The sequence below is a fragment of the Monocercomonoides exilis genome (assembly GCF_001643675.1).
Source record: "Monocercomonoides exilis strain PA203 chromosome Unknown scaffold54-601524, whole genome shotgun sequence".
NCBI lineage: Eukaryota > Preaxostyla > Oxymonadida > Polymastigidae > Monocercomonoides > Monocercomonoides exilis.
Genome location: NW_027150599.1, coordinates 280,466 through 295,235, shown reverse-complemented (window position 1 = coordinate 295,235; position 14,770 = coordinate 280,466). Strand labels below are relative to the sequence as shown.

General features: G+C 36.4%; 4 protein-coding genes across 4 annotated transcripts; 2 read left to right on the top strand and 2 right to left on the bottom strand.

The window, feature by feature from the left end:
- Positions 1-897: 897 nt before the first annotated feature.
- On the bottom strand, positions 898-8,364 carry MONOS_14197fu15404 (uncharacterized protein; the record flags this gene model as incomplete). The annotated part of the gene is made up of 1 exon (XM_067866979.1): positions 898-8,364. One exon carries the CDS (start codon positions 8,362-8,364, stop codon positions 898-900), a length of 7,467 nt encoding a protein of 2,488 aa, XP_067720353.1.
- Positions 8,365-9,148: 784 nt separating this feature from the next.
- Positions 9,149-9,385, top strand: MONOS_15403 (uncharacterized protein; the record flags this gene model as incomplete). Its single annotated transcript, XM_067868277.1, has 1 exon — positions 9,149-9,385. One exon carries the CDS (start codon positions 9,149-9,151, stop codon positions 9,383-9,385), a length of 237 nt encoding a protein of 78 aa, XP_067720352.1.
- An 891-nt stretch (positions 9,386-10,276) lies between these two features.
- Positions 10,277-11,324, bottom strand: MONOS_15402 (uncharacterized protein; the record flags this gene model as incomplete). The annotated part of the gene is made up of 2 exons (XM_067868276.1): positions 10,277-11,020; positions 11,094-11,324. The coding sequence occupies 2 exons, from the start codon at positions 11,322-11,324 to the stop codon at positions 10,277-10,279; spliced, it is 975 nt and encodes a 324-aa protein (XP_067720351.1).
- A 1,823-nt stretch (positions 11,325-13,147) lies between these two features.
- Positions 13,148-13,522, top strand: MONOS_15401 (uncharacterized protein; the record flags this gene model as incomplete). Its single annotated transcript, XM_067868275.1, has 1 exon — positions 13,148-13,522. One exon carries the CDS (start codon positions 13,148-13,150, stop codon positions 13,520-13,522), a length of 375 nt encoding a protein of 124 aa, XP_067720350.1.
- Positions 13,523-14,770: the final 1,248 nt, after the last annotated feature.

The window sequence follows — 14,770 nt, the reverse complement described above, 5'->3', positions numbered from 1 at the left end:
AGTTGAATCTCATTAAAAAATATTAAGCAAAAATCACAATAGTCGATATAAAAGAAAAATAAAGAAGAACTGACAAAAATTTTGAAACAAGAAAAATTCAAAAATTTTGAAAGTTCACTTTTTGAATTGTGTTTTTTTCAAGATTAAAAAATTATCAAAAAATTTATAAATTATAAATATAAACCAATTTATACAGAATGATGCCTCAAATTGAAGAACATATTTTTGAAGAAATGCTGAAACAAATAAAAATAAAAATATATATTCTTTTTATTTTAAAAATAAATCCTAATGTCAATCAACACGACTTTTCTTTAAATCTTTCAATGAGAAAATTTGTTCACGAAATAAGTGTAACTTTTTAATTCATCACATAATGCAATATTTGATAAATATTCAAAAAGTTGATGTCTGAGGTTTTGCTTTATTCGAGCGATCATATCAATTTCTTCATTGGTATTGAATAGAATTTTTTCTGTTTAAAAAGCAAAAATTCTATCAAATACTCCAGACCGACAAAATGTTCCGCTTTTATTAACTTTTATTTATCTAGAAAAAGTGATCATGCATTCTCTTTCTTGGTTAACATTTCTGGCGTTCTTCTGGGGAGAGCGTCTCAGAAAACGTTAACATTGACGCACAAACAAAAAATTTGATGTGCTATGACATTACAAGAAGAAGAAGAAAAACAAGTGAATGAATATTGTTAGTGTTTCCAAAAAAAATATTGAATAATAAGTGCAGGTTGATGACACAATAAATGGACTTCGAATTCATCAGTCTTTAATTTCTTGTGAGAACAGTGCTTCCTTCACTTTCTTGTTTCAATATTCTCTCCTTTGTTCTGTCTGTTCAGCACAGGATGATCACTTTCCATATGTTTAGTATTCTTTGTTTTTAAAACACGCTTGTGTCCTCAAACCCTCTGCTCTCGTTTTCTGATCCTGCCTCAATACCAATTGCATCAGTCATCGTCAGAACTGCTGCGCCTTCAGGAAACAATTCCATAAGGATACGCTTCATATTCGCAAGTGACAGTCTATCCCCAACATTCGATGACAAACACTGTTTCGCCATCGATTTCAAACGAGATCCCTCAACTTTGCTCAAGTCTGGCCTTTCGCCATTTACAATCTTCTGCCCAGCTGTCACAGCTTCATATTCTCCAAATGGGATTTGAAGGGTCAAGCACTCCCACAACATCATCCCGGTCGAGAACGAGACCGATTCCTTCGTTGCTTCCATCTTCTTATTGATCAGAAGCTCTGGTGCCTTCCATCTCAAGCACTCTTTTTTGAAGCTATCTTCATCCTCAAATGCTGATGAGGGAAGAGAGTCACTTTCATCATCATCCACACTTGCAGATGTCACAACGGTTGATGAAGAGATTGATGATGAATCAGAATCATCTGACAATAAGTCTGAATGCATCACAATGCATATCACCATGTGTTCGGAGAACAAAACTATGTGGGGACTGAGATTGGCAAGTGACTGAAGAGGATTGTCCATTTCATCAAATGAATGAAGGGCGAGATTAGCTACCCAGAACAGGATCTGGGCAGCTGTTTGTTCTCTTTCCTTCAATGAACCAATTGGCATCTCTTTTGTCTTATTCCTTCCATGAAGCAGCATGAACAGCGAATCCCTCAGATCCACAATCAGCTTTTCATGAGGTGATGAACATGCCATCGCATCCACAAGATTCGACATCGATGAGGTGGTTGGGCATAGGTCCTCCCCACGAACAAATGTTGAATCTGAATCAGTTGTTGAAGTGGATGAGACAGATGGAGATGGTGTTCTCTTCCTTATCTCTTCTTCCTCAACTTTCTCCAGCATCCATTCTGGGATCTTGTCTGAATCTTTTCCTAATATGTATTCAGTGGAGCCACTCTCAGATAGAAGATGCTCTGATGACTCCGAATGTTGCATATTCGTGTCATACACCCTCTTCTTTATCCTCTCCTCATTCTTTTTCTCTGCCTCCCTCTCAGCTCTTCTCCACTGCTCCTCTGGTGACATCTCCATCGTCACCATCTCAAATGCCTTCGGATCCTTTCTGATGTTGTCATTCACAATCTCTCTCAGATCTTTGTTCTCGTTCTTTGCCTTTCTCCATCTGACTGCAAGAATAACAGAAACGATCAGAACAATCAATAATACCACAACAAGCACAATCACAATCAACAACCAATAAGATTTCCCTTCTTTTCCTCCTTCAACAATCCTTTCATCTCCTTTGACATTTGATTCTGTTTTGTTTTTCACAATCTGTGGGCTTGTTGCGGCCAATTGCTTCCCAAATAGAATCATCACTGACACCTCTGTATCATCTGCAATCGTTGAAATGTTTTCTGATGGAATTGTTCCAATAACTTCTGTTTCTGATATGAAACTGTCTTCGTCAAAATGATATGTCTCAACCAACTCCACATCTCCTGTTTTGAATATCAATCTGAATGACAAGTCACATGGCACAAACAGAGATCCCTTGAATTTGATAAAAGTATTGCTTCCATTTTTATTCATAGAAACATCTTCCAGTCTGGGAATGAAAAAAGGCGATAGCCTTTCTGCGGCTATCCCTCCAAGTGTGCATCCATCATTCTGAATCCAAAGAGAAGAATAAGGCATCAATCCATCTCCTCCTTTCAAACTCGAAATGGTCAATGAAGCAGAATCTGAGCAAATGATATTTCTTCGAAGTGATGGATATTTTTCTATGAAAGGATTGTTGTTTGCAAACATTCCCATCTCAATATTCACATTTCCTCTTCTCATTGATATTCCACCTTCTGGTGAATTAGAGATTGTTGTATCTTTCATCATCACAGAACTCTTCACAACATCTACAAAAGATCCATTCCATCTGCAAACTTCTGATTTATTCTCAAAAAGGCGATTCTCTTTTGAATTTTCAGAATCGCCATCAAAGATGCACGAATCAACAAGGACATCTTCACAAAAAAGAAAGCAAATCATCTTTCCTTTCTCGATTCTTGATGAAGAGTTGTGCATTTCACAATTCGACAAATCCACATTTCTTCTGTTGCTGATAAAAACAAGAAGATAATCTCCTGTGCATGAAACATTCGAAACAACACATTCAGACAGCACAGCTTTCATATCAATATTGTGCGCTTTGTTCTCTGCTCCATCCAAACTGATGATGCTCATCTGACTGTTCGTGTTGCTGATTGTCACTTCCTTCATCGAGACATCTTCGTTCAAAACAACAAACAAATCTCGAAAAGATTTCACATTCTCAACAATAACTGAACGGAATTGACATGTTCCACTTTTGAATGTGCACAAAGTCGTTGCATCAATTCTCACGACTGAAACTTGGCTGAGCAACAACATTCCACCTTCCATCCGGACAAGCTCATTCAAAGAAGCTTTTGAATTGACATTCTCTGGTTTGAATGCAACATCAGAGACCAACATGCTGCCTTCATCAATTTCCAGAATAATATCATGATTTGATGAAAACGATTCAGCAAATTGGAACTCAACTGATTCCAGGCGATTTCTTCCTGCAGCTTTAATCAATGCTGGGCCAACAGCAGGAATGTCTGATAAAACAACCAGCTTGGCTTTTGTGAAGCTCTTCGATTGGATGGTGAAATCATTTATCTCAATTTCCTTCTCAATCTCACTTTGCTCATCAATGGCCACAATCCTCAGGAAATCTCCCACAAGGTGGCCAATACCATATCCAACAGATAGGCAAGGACGAGTGTTCGTTCCGCACTGCCGATCATTTGCTCCTCCTTTCCCAAAAACATTTGAAAGCACAATCGTGGCTGACTGGTATATCGTAATCAGATCCATCAGATCAACTGGCTCAGAGAGTGTCGGATCAATCCCAAATATCGCATTCAGGCGAATATAAGAGTCTGCCCTCAAATCCATCACAAACTGTGTCTCGTTGATTTGGTTCGAGATGTTTGTGCATTCAACGAAAATATCTCTTCCCACAAATGCCTCGTTTCCTGAAAACGTCACATTTTTGAACAGAAACAGCAATTCTCCTCGTTCCACACATTTCAAATATCCTCCACCTCCTCTTCCGCTTGAGACCGAGCATGAGCATTGAGCTATTCGTGTCTCTTCCACTCTCAATAAGCCATCAGAGCTCAGCAAAAAGAAGAAGGCTCCCCCTTCCTCAGAAGAGAGTGCTTTGCACGACTCAACCGACGAATTTCTCACAACCATTTCGACACCAGCGCTGCAATCACTCTTGCACACACACGATCCATCGTCAGCCCTTGAAACCGAAAAGAAGGTTGATTCATTGATATTGATCACGGTGTTTGCATTTTCTCTGTTGAATTCATCTGAATCCTTCACATTAATCACACTTCCGCTCTCGATTGTAGATGAAAGAATGCTCAGTTTGTTCATGCTGCATTCACATCCATCAGACACATCGACTATTCCTTGTTTCGTGTTGATCCTCTCCACCATCAGATTATCAGCATTCAGCTCTCCTTTCACCATCTCCACAAACAAGTGGTTTTGTGCTGCATTGTCCGAGTTTGTTGAAGAAAACCAGCACTCTTTAAAAGACAAAGTTCCATCTTCGTTTTTCACAATGATTTCTTCTCCATTTTCACAAACAAACTCCACCGAAAGTATTATCCACGAAAATGTCAGAGACTTATTGTTTCGAATCAATCCTTTGCCTTCAGCTTGCTCTTCTTTTCTCACGGCCAACGTCGAATGGCTTGCTTCCACTTCAGATGCTGTTCCAGAGCATATCTTGAAGTCTGAAAGAACAAAGCTTTCCTTCAAAACTGTCTTGTTGTGAATAATCATCTCCTTTTTTGTCTCGCTCCGATCAATCTGTTGCATCCCTTTCCAGAAAGAAAAGCACGGATCATCTGCACTTCCACATCTCTTCACATCAAAGCCAAGTGAAGAGACATGAATCTGAGAATTCGAATAACCCACAAGAAATCTGAAAAGGTTGGTGTTGTTGATTGTATCGTCACTCCCCACAAACAGATTTGATGAATTTTCCATTGAAGAATAATCAAACATGAATGAAGATGATTTCACAGTCGTGTTCAAATCATTCGACAAAATGAAAAGATGATCCCCTATTTTTGCCTTATTGCCTTCCAACACAACTGCCTCAAAAACAAAAGGAGCACTTCTTTCTGAATCCGAGCAGTCAACATAAAGAAATCCACCTTTTCCAATTGTCTGTGAGCATTCACAATTTTTTCCTATTGTTTTGTTGATCATCAATTGCTGCTCTGCTTTCAACGTGATTCGAAGTGCTCCGCCTTCTGCCCCATTCTCTGTTTTGGCCACAGAAATATTGCATGCTTCAATTATAGCCGAAGACGAAGATGCAGAAATGGGTGTGAAATCAAACATCATATTTTCAATTGTACAGCGAATCAGCTCAAATGTTCCTCCATTTGCAGAAATCAGCGAATATGAAAGTGTGTTCAGTTCATTTCCAGAAAAAGAGCAATTAACAAAATTAAAACGATTTCCATCACATTGAATTAAAACTGTTCTGGAGTTGAGCGATAATGGCAAAACAAAAGAGATGTTTATTATTGTGGCCGGCTGAGTCACAACTATTAAAGAAGTCGAATCTGTTGGAGGTGGTGGAGAAACAACAATTTTTGTTTTCTTTTCGACACATTTCACCTTCCATTCACCAGCACTCATCACTGTCTCTTCGCTCCAAATAAATGTTGGATCAAGCAAGATGGCTTTGTCCAACGAGGAAAAACGAAGATTGGCTGCGAATGCGATTGTTGAGCAAGGATAGCCAGAGTGGCCACATCCACTGAAATCTCTCTTGTTGTTTCCTCCAACGACCGCTGGCAGAGGAAATGGAGCAATGAAATACAGAGCCAGTGGAATTGCATAATCCTCATCCCCATTTTCGAAGCCCATTGCATCACTGTATTCTGCTGTGTTTGTCGAGATCGTCACATCCACTTTTCCTGAATTCATCAAATCTGCCAAATTCGTTTCATCAAAAAACACGTTGTTTCCTCCATTCGCTGCATGGTTTCTTTCAACACTGCTCGCAAAGCTGACTGAAGAAATCGAATAATCATTGAACTGACCAGAATCCTTCACAAACAGCCCACCACCATATCCGCATTGAGTTCTTGTATCACTTGCTCCGCACTTTGCAAATGATGTGAGTGTTCCTTCTTTCCCGACGCTCAGCTTTCCACTTCCAGCAAACGAAGCATATATCCCTCCTCCACAACCCGAGTGAGCCAAACAATCATTAAACGTTGATTCACAAATCTCAACAATATTGTCAGTATCAATGACGATATTCATTGCACTTCCATTTCCATTTGCAAGCTCGATTGATTTCAGATTGGTTTTTTCTACTTTCACTGTTTTCCCATTTTCAATCGAGATAGCTGCCTTGCTGCTGCACACAATTCCTTCCATTGTTGAATTCTGAAGAGTGAGCGAACCTCCGTTTGAACATTTTATAATTCCTTCTTCGGATGTGGCAGTTGTATTCGAAATGTTGCACAGCTCAATGTTCAGCAACCCGTTCGTGTGTGAAATCATCAGCGGGGCTTCTGTTAATGTGAATCCTTTCACCATAAGCGACTTCACCATGCTTGTTCCACCAGTGCTGATAATAAATCCATAAGACAATGTTGTGCTCGAAGTCAGCATCAGCACGCACTGCTCACATGAGAAAGATCCTGACTGCACCAGAAACAGTGCTTCCCTTCCAGAGAGTGAGCTTGGCAGATAAAACTGGATGCTCAAAAAAGAAGTTGTTGCTCTGCTGATAATCATCCCATCTTGATTTGTTGTCGAATTGTCCTTAATGATGAGCTGTGTCTGGGCTCTTATCCCTCGAACACTTGTGGTGCCTTCAGACAGAGATATCTCTCGTGAAAGGGTGGAACTTCCATCAACAGCAATTGACACTCCACTTGATGTTTTGTGCTGCAGGAACACATAATCCACGGTTGAGCACTGCTCGTCAGCAAATCCACACATATACCAATCTCGTTTGTTCGCATTTCCAACATAAAACTCGCTCGGCTTGCTCTGGAGATAAAGCACAAGAGGAATCGCAAACGAACGATCACCATTTTCATATCCACACAGATCAGTGAGCACATTCAGTTGAGGGCTGAACTTCAACCGCTCTGCATTGATCACTTGGCTCAAGTTCGCTGCTTCAATAAAAATGTTGTTGCCGAACTGTGAAGCATGACAGTTGATGAATGCCACCTTGTCAAAAACAAAATGACTGGCTGAGTTTTCCAATTTCAGAAAAATTGCACCTCCAAATCCGTTGTTACCTGTTCCCTGTGCATTGCAATCAGTAAAAGTCAGCGAATCAATTTCTCCAAGTCTCGCTTTTGATTCGACTTGCATCAAAATGGAAAGGCACCCTCCATTTCCACTTTCACACTTGCACTTATCAAACGAAATGTTGTTCAACGTCAATACCTCTCTATTTGAAACGTTACACTCAATCACTCCTCCATTTCCTGAGCTTCGAATGATTTCTGTGAAGTTTGTGTTTGATATTTCAGAAAATGACGATATTGGAGCCTTTATCAGTTGAGTATTGATTCTGAAATCCGAAAACTTGCATGATTCAATTGAAATGCTTCCTGAGCCAATATCAAACAATGGATTACAAAAACATAAAGTCTGTGTCCTTGTTGAAGTGATAAGGAGGTGCTTCAAGTGAACCGCTCCAGCTGGGTCAGAAATGGAAAATAATCCAACAGTCTCTGATTCTGTGTTGTGGTCAATCGTCAATGAGAAGATTCGCAAATTACCAGAATTGATTGTGAATAGCATCACTGAGCTTGACAACATGCTTGTACTTATGACTGATTTGTTTGTTCCGTTTCCAATCACTTTGACTTTCTGGCTGCTGATGGAGAGTGCTGAAGAAGGAGCAAAGGATGATTCAAGCAAAAACACTTTGCATTCAACATCGTTTCTCAAATTTCCAAAAACATGTTCAATTGTTCTACAGGGTGTTGTTTCGTTCATTCCACAAAGCTCATCCATATCATTTCCATTTTGATGAACATATCGAGTCAGAAGCAATATCCCCACTGGAAGCCATCCATTGTATTCATCGCTATCTGAAGTGCCTTTGAACCACACCCGCTTTTCTGTTGTTGTTGAATATGACTCAAAAAATGGATTTGAAGTCACTCCATCTCCATTTATTCTCACATCATTTCCCATTCCATTATTTGCTTTGTTTTTATGGAAAAAACAGAATCTGATGAACGAAGTTCTAACTGCTTGCTCGGAAAGACCGTCGAAATTCATTCCTGTTCCTCCATATAGAATTGAACTTATATCTGTTCCTTGCATAGTGTTAAATAGAAATATGTTTTCAGTGATCAAAAGTGATAAAAGATTAACACTCGGAAGAGGGAAATTAAAATAGATGCAACCAGTGGAACATGCAGCTGAATTTTTCACAAAGTGATTGTTTGAAATAACGAAGGCTCCTGAAGACTGAAGACCTTTTGGTCGCAAGTAGCACACCATTCCAAGCTGGCAAGAAATAAAGCAATTATCAAACATAAGATCAATATATCGTTCGCATTTTGAGTGATCAACACTACAAATAGCTCCTCCATGACTGGCAAAACACTTGCTGAAGTTCGATGCACAAATGCAAATGTCTGATACATGATAAATGTAAATAGCCCCTCCATGATTATTTTGCCCATCCTTAATAACATTCAGGTTTTCAAAAAAGCAATGAGATATATTAGCAGATACATCAAGATTTCCAAAGCTCATTGCTCCGCCACCAGCACTTGGAAATGCATTTTTCCATTCACACCAAACAAACAAATGCTCTTCTTCTGCATCAACACAAATCCTTTCTAGAGATAATGGGTTTTCTTCTGTTCCAGCATAACGAGTGTTGGACGAACGATTACATGATAGAAAAGTGCTGTTCAACGAAGACAAAGATGAGCAAGGGCAATTTATGGATTGAAACAGTCCACCATCATACACGTCATTGACTGAAAAAAACGAGCAGCTGTGGATTGTTGTGTAATGATGAGCTGTTGATGCCGTGAAACGATTTCGAGATGGTCCCTCTGATTTGAAATATGAAATGTTCTCAAAAGCGGAATGAATGGCAGAAACGTGGGACACTGCTCCAGAAAAAAGAAATGGCGAAGACGAAATCATCATCGAGGAAAACGAACAATGCGACATTGTCAACAATCCGCAGCAGGCAAATTGTGAAGTTGGGGAGGATTCCAGCAAAGGGGGAACAACAAATGTTGGTGAATCGCAGCAAAGGCTAATGTTGGACAAAGAAGCTGTGCTTTCTGCCAAAGAGATTGGGCACGATGACGAAAATGCCTGAAAACGAACTGAACAACGGACAATAGCAATCACCGATGAATGCCTGCAAATGAAAATTGGACTGTTTGAACACTGATAAAGTCCTGAACATGATATTTCCAACGAGGAATTGCTTTGAGCAAAATGTATGAGAAGAGCGTTTTTGAATCCGATTTCGAAACGATCTGAGGACAATGGATGAAAACGTCAGAAAAACAAAACAACAAATCGAAACAATATTGATAGCAAAAAACTCACCTTTATAACTTGCATTCAACTTTTTGTCTTCAAGGAAAGCAAAATCGTCATTTGTCACTATTAGCTGATCATCTTCAATGCAACAAAGAAATGAAGCCAAATGCAAAATTGCAAAACAATGAATTGGCTTCAAGAATCTCATTTGCTCTTCTGTTTCGAATCAGCAACAACAACAAAATGCAGTTTTCTTTTTTTGTTTTTCTCAAAAAATAAATATGGGTTTTTGGAAAATTGATTTATAATGGTATTTTTCTAATGAAAGACTTTCATAAATGATATTTCAAATAGCAAATATAATTTTCAAATGATTTAAAAGTTTTTAGTTATCTTTTTCTTTTCATCTCTCTTCTAATTTCTTTTCTTTTTCAGTTTTTTGAATGATTCATATTCCTTTCAACATGTATCATTAGTCAATTCTGATTTATCCTTTTTGAAAATAATATCTGAAATGAAATTGTTCTCTTGATTCCAAGAATCGAATAAACCAAAAAATAAGTTCAATATCATGAGCACATTGTGTTTCTCACTCGCTTTCTTTCCCAATCACAACTGAGTAATATTCGTTTTTGAATGGCAATCGATCATTGTTGAAAAGTGAAATGCAATGAACTGAGAAAAAACTTTTGAAGGGATGTGAAACATGCTTTTTTGAAGTTCAGAAAAGTGGATAATGCTCGTTGAATTCAATCAGCAATTTATTGGAGTGTGCCAATGTGATTTTGGACAAACTGATGATTTCATCTTGGAATCCTTCTTCTTCAAATCTGTCATTAATCTCTCTTTTCGCTGTTAACCCTGCTTCTTCGTGTTCACAATCTTTCTTTTTGCTCAGCCTTTTATCGAGATGCAAAAATATTATGATGCGACTCCTTGCAATGTTGTTGTCCAATGTCGACTGACAAATCTCTTCCAAAGCAAAATCAATGGCTTCTCCTTTCAAAATGCTCTCAATTTCTATCGATGTGTTGTCGACCATGATTCCAATAAGATTCAACAGTGCTCGAAGCATTTCAGCATCATTCATCATTTTGACTCTGCACAGCTCAACAATGAATTGAACAAAATCTGAACAATCTCCTCTTTTCCACTCGACACAGTCAAAATATGAATTCAGAATGTTGAACCATCGTTTCGGCACATGCACTTCCGTCATCTTCCCAAGCCATCTCGCCTCTCCCTCCCAATCCACATGTTTTGCCAACTCCTCCAATTCTCTCGTTGCCTCTTTCATCAAATGGAGCTCATCCACAATCACATCTTCCAAGCTTCCATCAATTTGAAATCTTTTTATCAAAAGCTGCCAAGCTGACTGATAGGCGAGTTGCGTGAGATTGTGATGCTCTTCGTGATATTGAATGATTTCTGTAATCTCATCCAGATAAAGCTCTTCTTCTGCATTCTAATTTTCAATTCGTGAAGCAATAAATAAAATATATTATTATAAAAAAATATATATACAAAATCCATCAGACCTCCCACTTCTCCACATTGCTCATGGCCATCAAATCCATCTCCACTTCTTTTTGGACTTCTTCGCTCTCTCCTTTGTTCAACGCGACTTTCAGAAGACAAGGAACACTAACTGCAACTATTTCTTCTGGTACACAGTCAAAAAAATTACACAAAATATGATAACATTCGCATAGATCTGCAAACAACTTTTCTTCATCTTCTTTTTCTTTATGTTCTTTTTCTCTAATCATTTTTTCAATTCTTTTGAACAATAAAGAAACATTAAAGCTTCAAGAACAAATAAAGTTTTATTTTTTTTAAATATCCAATGTGCTTCACCAATGTTACTGCATTTTTCATTGAGAGTATATTTTTTTCAATCATTTCTTCCAAGAAATTATACGTTTCTTCTGTAACTGCTCGTTCAAATATTTGAGAATTCATTTCTTCCAAAGCACTATTCATCTTTTGAATTATGATCTTCTGTTTATTTTCAGTGCAGCACTCCAGTTTGATTAACAAATCTTCAATGATCGGAAAAGGCTGAAGCATTAAACCTTTCAAATAAAATAATAATGAACAAACCATAAAACTCAACTGATGCAGATATCTTTCGATGTTGAACTTTCGACATATCGTTAGAGCGTGAAGACATACTTTTTCACTGTTAGGTGTTATCGATGTGTTTCATAAAGTTCATCAAATTAAAAGTTTTGTGAAAATATAAACCGTTGTTGATTGTTTCTCAATATAAACAGAATTTGATTTCTTCAATAACTTTCTTGATTTATTAAAAATCAATTTTTACAAAAAAGCTAATGAAACAGCAGATCTCCTCCGAACAAGGATGGAAATGGTAATATTTTGTTTCTGTTTGATCAAACCAAAAGCGATTAAGAATTTTTGTTTTATTCTATGTAACGGAGTGAAATTATTTGGGAAAAATGAAAGAAGAACAATCTGTTTTCTTCAATATCCGAAACCTTAATAATTATATAAAAAATGATGATTGCGTTTCAATTAATTCTTTTATCCATTATTTTATCTGAATTTTGTTTGTGCAATGATTCGGCAAAAGTGTGTATTTCTTTTGAGGGGGATGATGCAGAAGATTGTAGAAATAAAAATCATCCTTGTTTATCAATGAGTTATGCTTCGAATCGTTATCTGACGCAACGCAAAATTGTGTTTATAATTTTATCTGCTGATTTGGATCAATCTCCTTCTGAATTCACTGATGAAAATGTTGATATTTTCAGAGAAGAAGAATTTAATTCTCCACGTCTTCATCCTTGTGGGATGAGTTCTTTTCCTTTATTTACGATTCATTCAACAAAATTCTCAATAAAATTGGTCAACCTGATTCCTTTTGCAGATGATTGCAAAACAGCTTTATTGTTGAGTTCAGATGAATTATCTTCTGTTACTTTTGAGAAAGTTGAAATTGAAGCTTACAGTCAGTATTCATATTTAGAGGAGTTGGACCCATTAATAATTTTCTAAGATTCTTTTGTATATTTTATTGATTGTCGCATTAAGGATCATAGAAATGGATTATTTATTCAAATCGTCGAAGATAACCTTGCTTGTATTTGGAAACATGGATATTTGGAAATGTCAAAATGTCAGACTTCTGTTTAAAACACATCTTTTATCGGAGGGATGTTTTGGTTTATATTTCAGAAAGAAGGGACATTATGTATGGAGAATGACACATTTCAAACACGTGGATTTATTTCTTATTCAAATTTTACAAAGAACGGTTCATTGCGAGAATGGAGGGACGCTGGATATATCTTCGATAATGTCGTTGCATGAGAGTGGAGAAGAACAAGAGGATTTGTGGATGGACATTGGGAAATGCAAATTTGTTAACAATGGAAATCAAGATAAATACGTTTTTTTCCATGTGAACATTGCAAATGTGACTTTAAATTGGACAAATAAAGAAAAATGAATGCATAGCATACAAATTTCAGGCTTTGGTTTTGCGCCTTGTGAAATGAATGTTTTGTTGTCATTTTACGCGAATAATAAAACTGAAAAAAATGTAATTTCAAAATAATATTCGAATATGTCGCATGAATCGATATTCGAACGCGCAGGTTTGAATGAATTCGACGGAGCAAATGTTATTGCTGTGCAAATAGAATATCCATCTGCCAATGACAACGGAAACGGAACAAGAGTGACACCTGAATTTTATGTGGAACTTCCAGAGACTCCTATTGCAGCGCCAGACTTTCGTGCTGAGGATGAGAAATTTCGAAGACGAATGAAAAATGCATTATACATATCATTGGGTTGCTTTATCTCTGTTGTTTTTGTTATAACCATGCTTGTTATTGTGTTGATGAAAAAACAAAGGAAAAAGTTGTTTAGGGAAGGCATGAATCACAACAGCGTTCAAGACATTGCATATTATCAATCAGGTTTTGCTTTAAATTAGTTTTGAAGTTCGTAATCACAAATTGTTGTGAAACACTTTTTATTTTTGTTCATTTTGAGTATTTGAAACTGTGACATTTGCAAGATTTCTCATCATCATACGGGTTTTGAATTGTAACATTCATCATTGCTGTTTGCCGAAATCGATTTCAAACAATAAAAGAATTTTGTTTGGTGTTATCAAAGTTTTATTAACAAATTATGTTTCATAAATTTTTTGTATCCTATGGATTCATTTTTGTTGTTTCGATAATTTGAATTCCTTGCATCAACTTTATTTCTCGAAGTGTTTTCATGTGTTTTTATTAAGACTGCATTTCTAATTCCAACAAAAAATTATTCACTTCTCAGTTTGTTTTTCTTCAACTAATTGAAATGACTTTGGTAATTTATGAGGAATGAGAAATAATTGTTTGGAGATTTTTGTAATTAATCCATTTTTTCAAAAACAAAACATATCAATTTTTTTTCAGAAAATATTTGTCAGAACGATTATTTCCCACATTCTTTTTGGTTTAATATCACCAAAATTTGTTCAAAGTCGATAAACATTTAGCAAAAGTTGAAAACTAATATTCGAAATCAAATTATTCTTAAGCGAAGACAATAACTTGAAAAACTTCAAACGGAACGATATTTTTTGCTTCATTAATTTTGTTCCATGAAATGTTTTTTTTCATATTTTTTGTATTGCCATGGAAATAATATTACGATATAATTGCAGATAAAGTGCGGAACAAATCTATGTTGGAAATGATATTTGAAACTATAACTTTTTTCGGAGTAGAGATTTTTCTTAAATTTTATTTCTTTGGATAGGGATTTTTTCATTCAAAAACAAAGTTTATGATAATTGTCAAAAACAAAGATGTTTGAGATTGTTTTCATGAAAAATATTACTTTGAAAGAATTTATCACTTTTCAGTGTTTATTTGTCAGAAACAAATTGAATTCTCAAATAGAAAATATTGATATAAGAAATTAAATTCAATAAATTGTGAGGCAAATAGGGATCATGCGTCCAACAATGATTTTTTTCTTGAAAATACCTAAAACTGTATCGAAACTGAGCTTAATGTGCTCATTAATTAAGGTCTATTTGAAAATTCTTTTCAGAAATTTAATTATCACCCAATGTTATGAATCTTATAGAGATGAAAATCTTTAATCAAGTCCATCATCTAATTTGCATGCTTTCTTTAAGGTTTTTTTTCCTTATTTACTAATTTTAACAACAGAACTATATGAG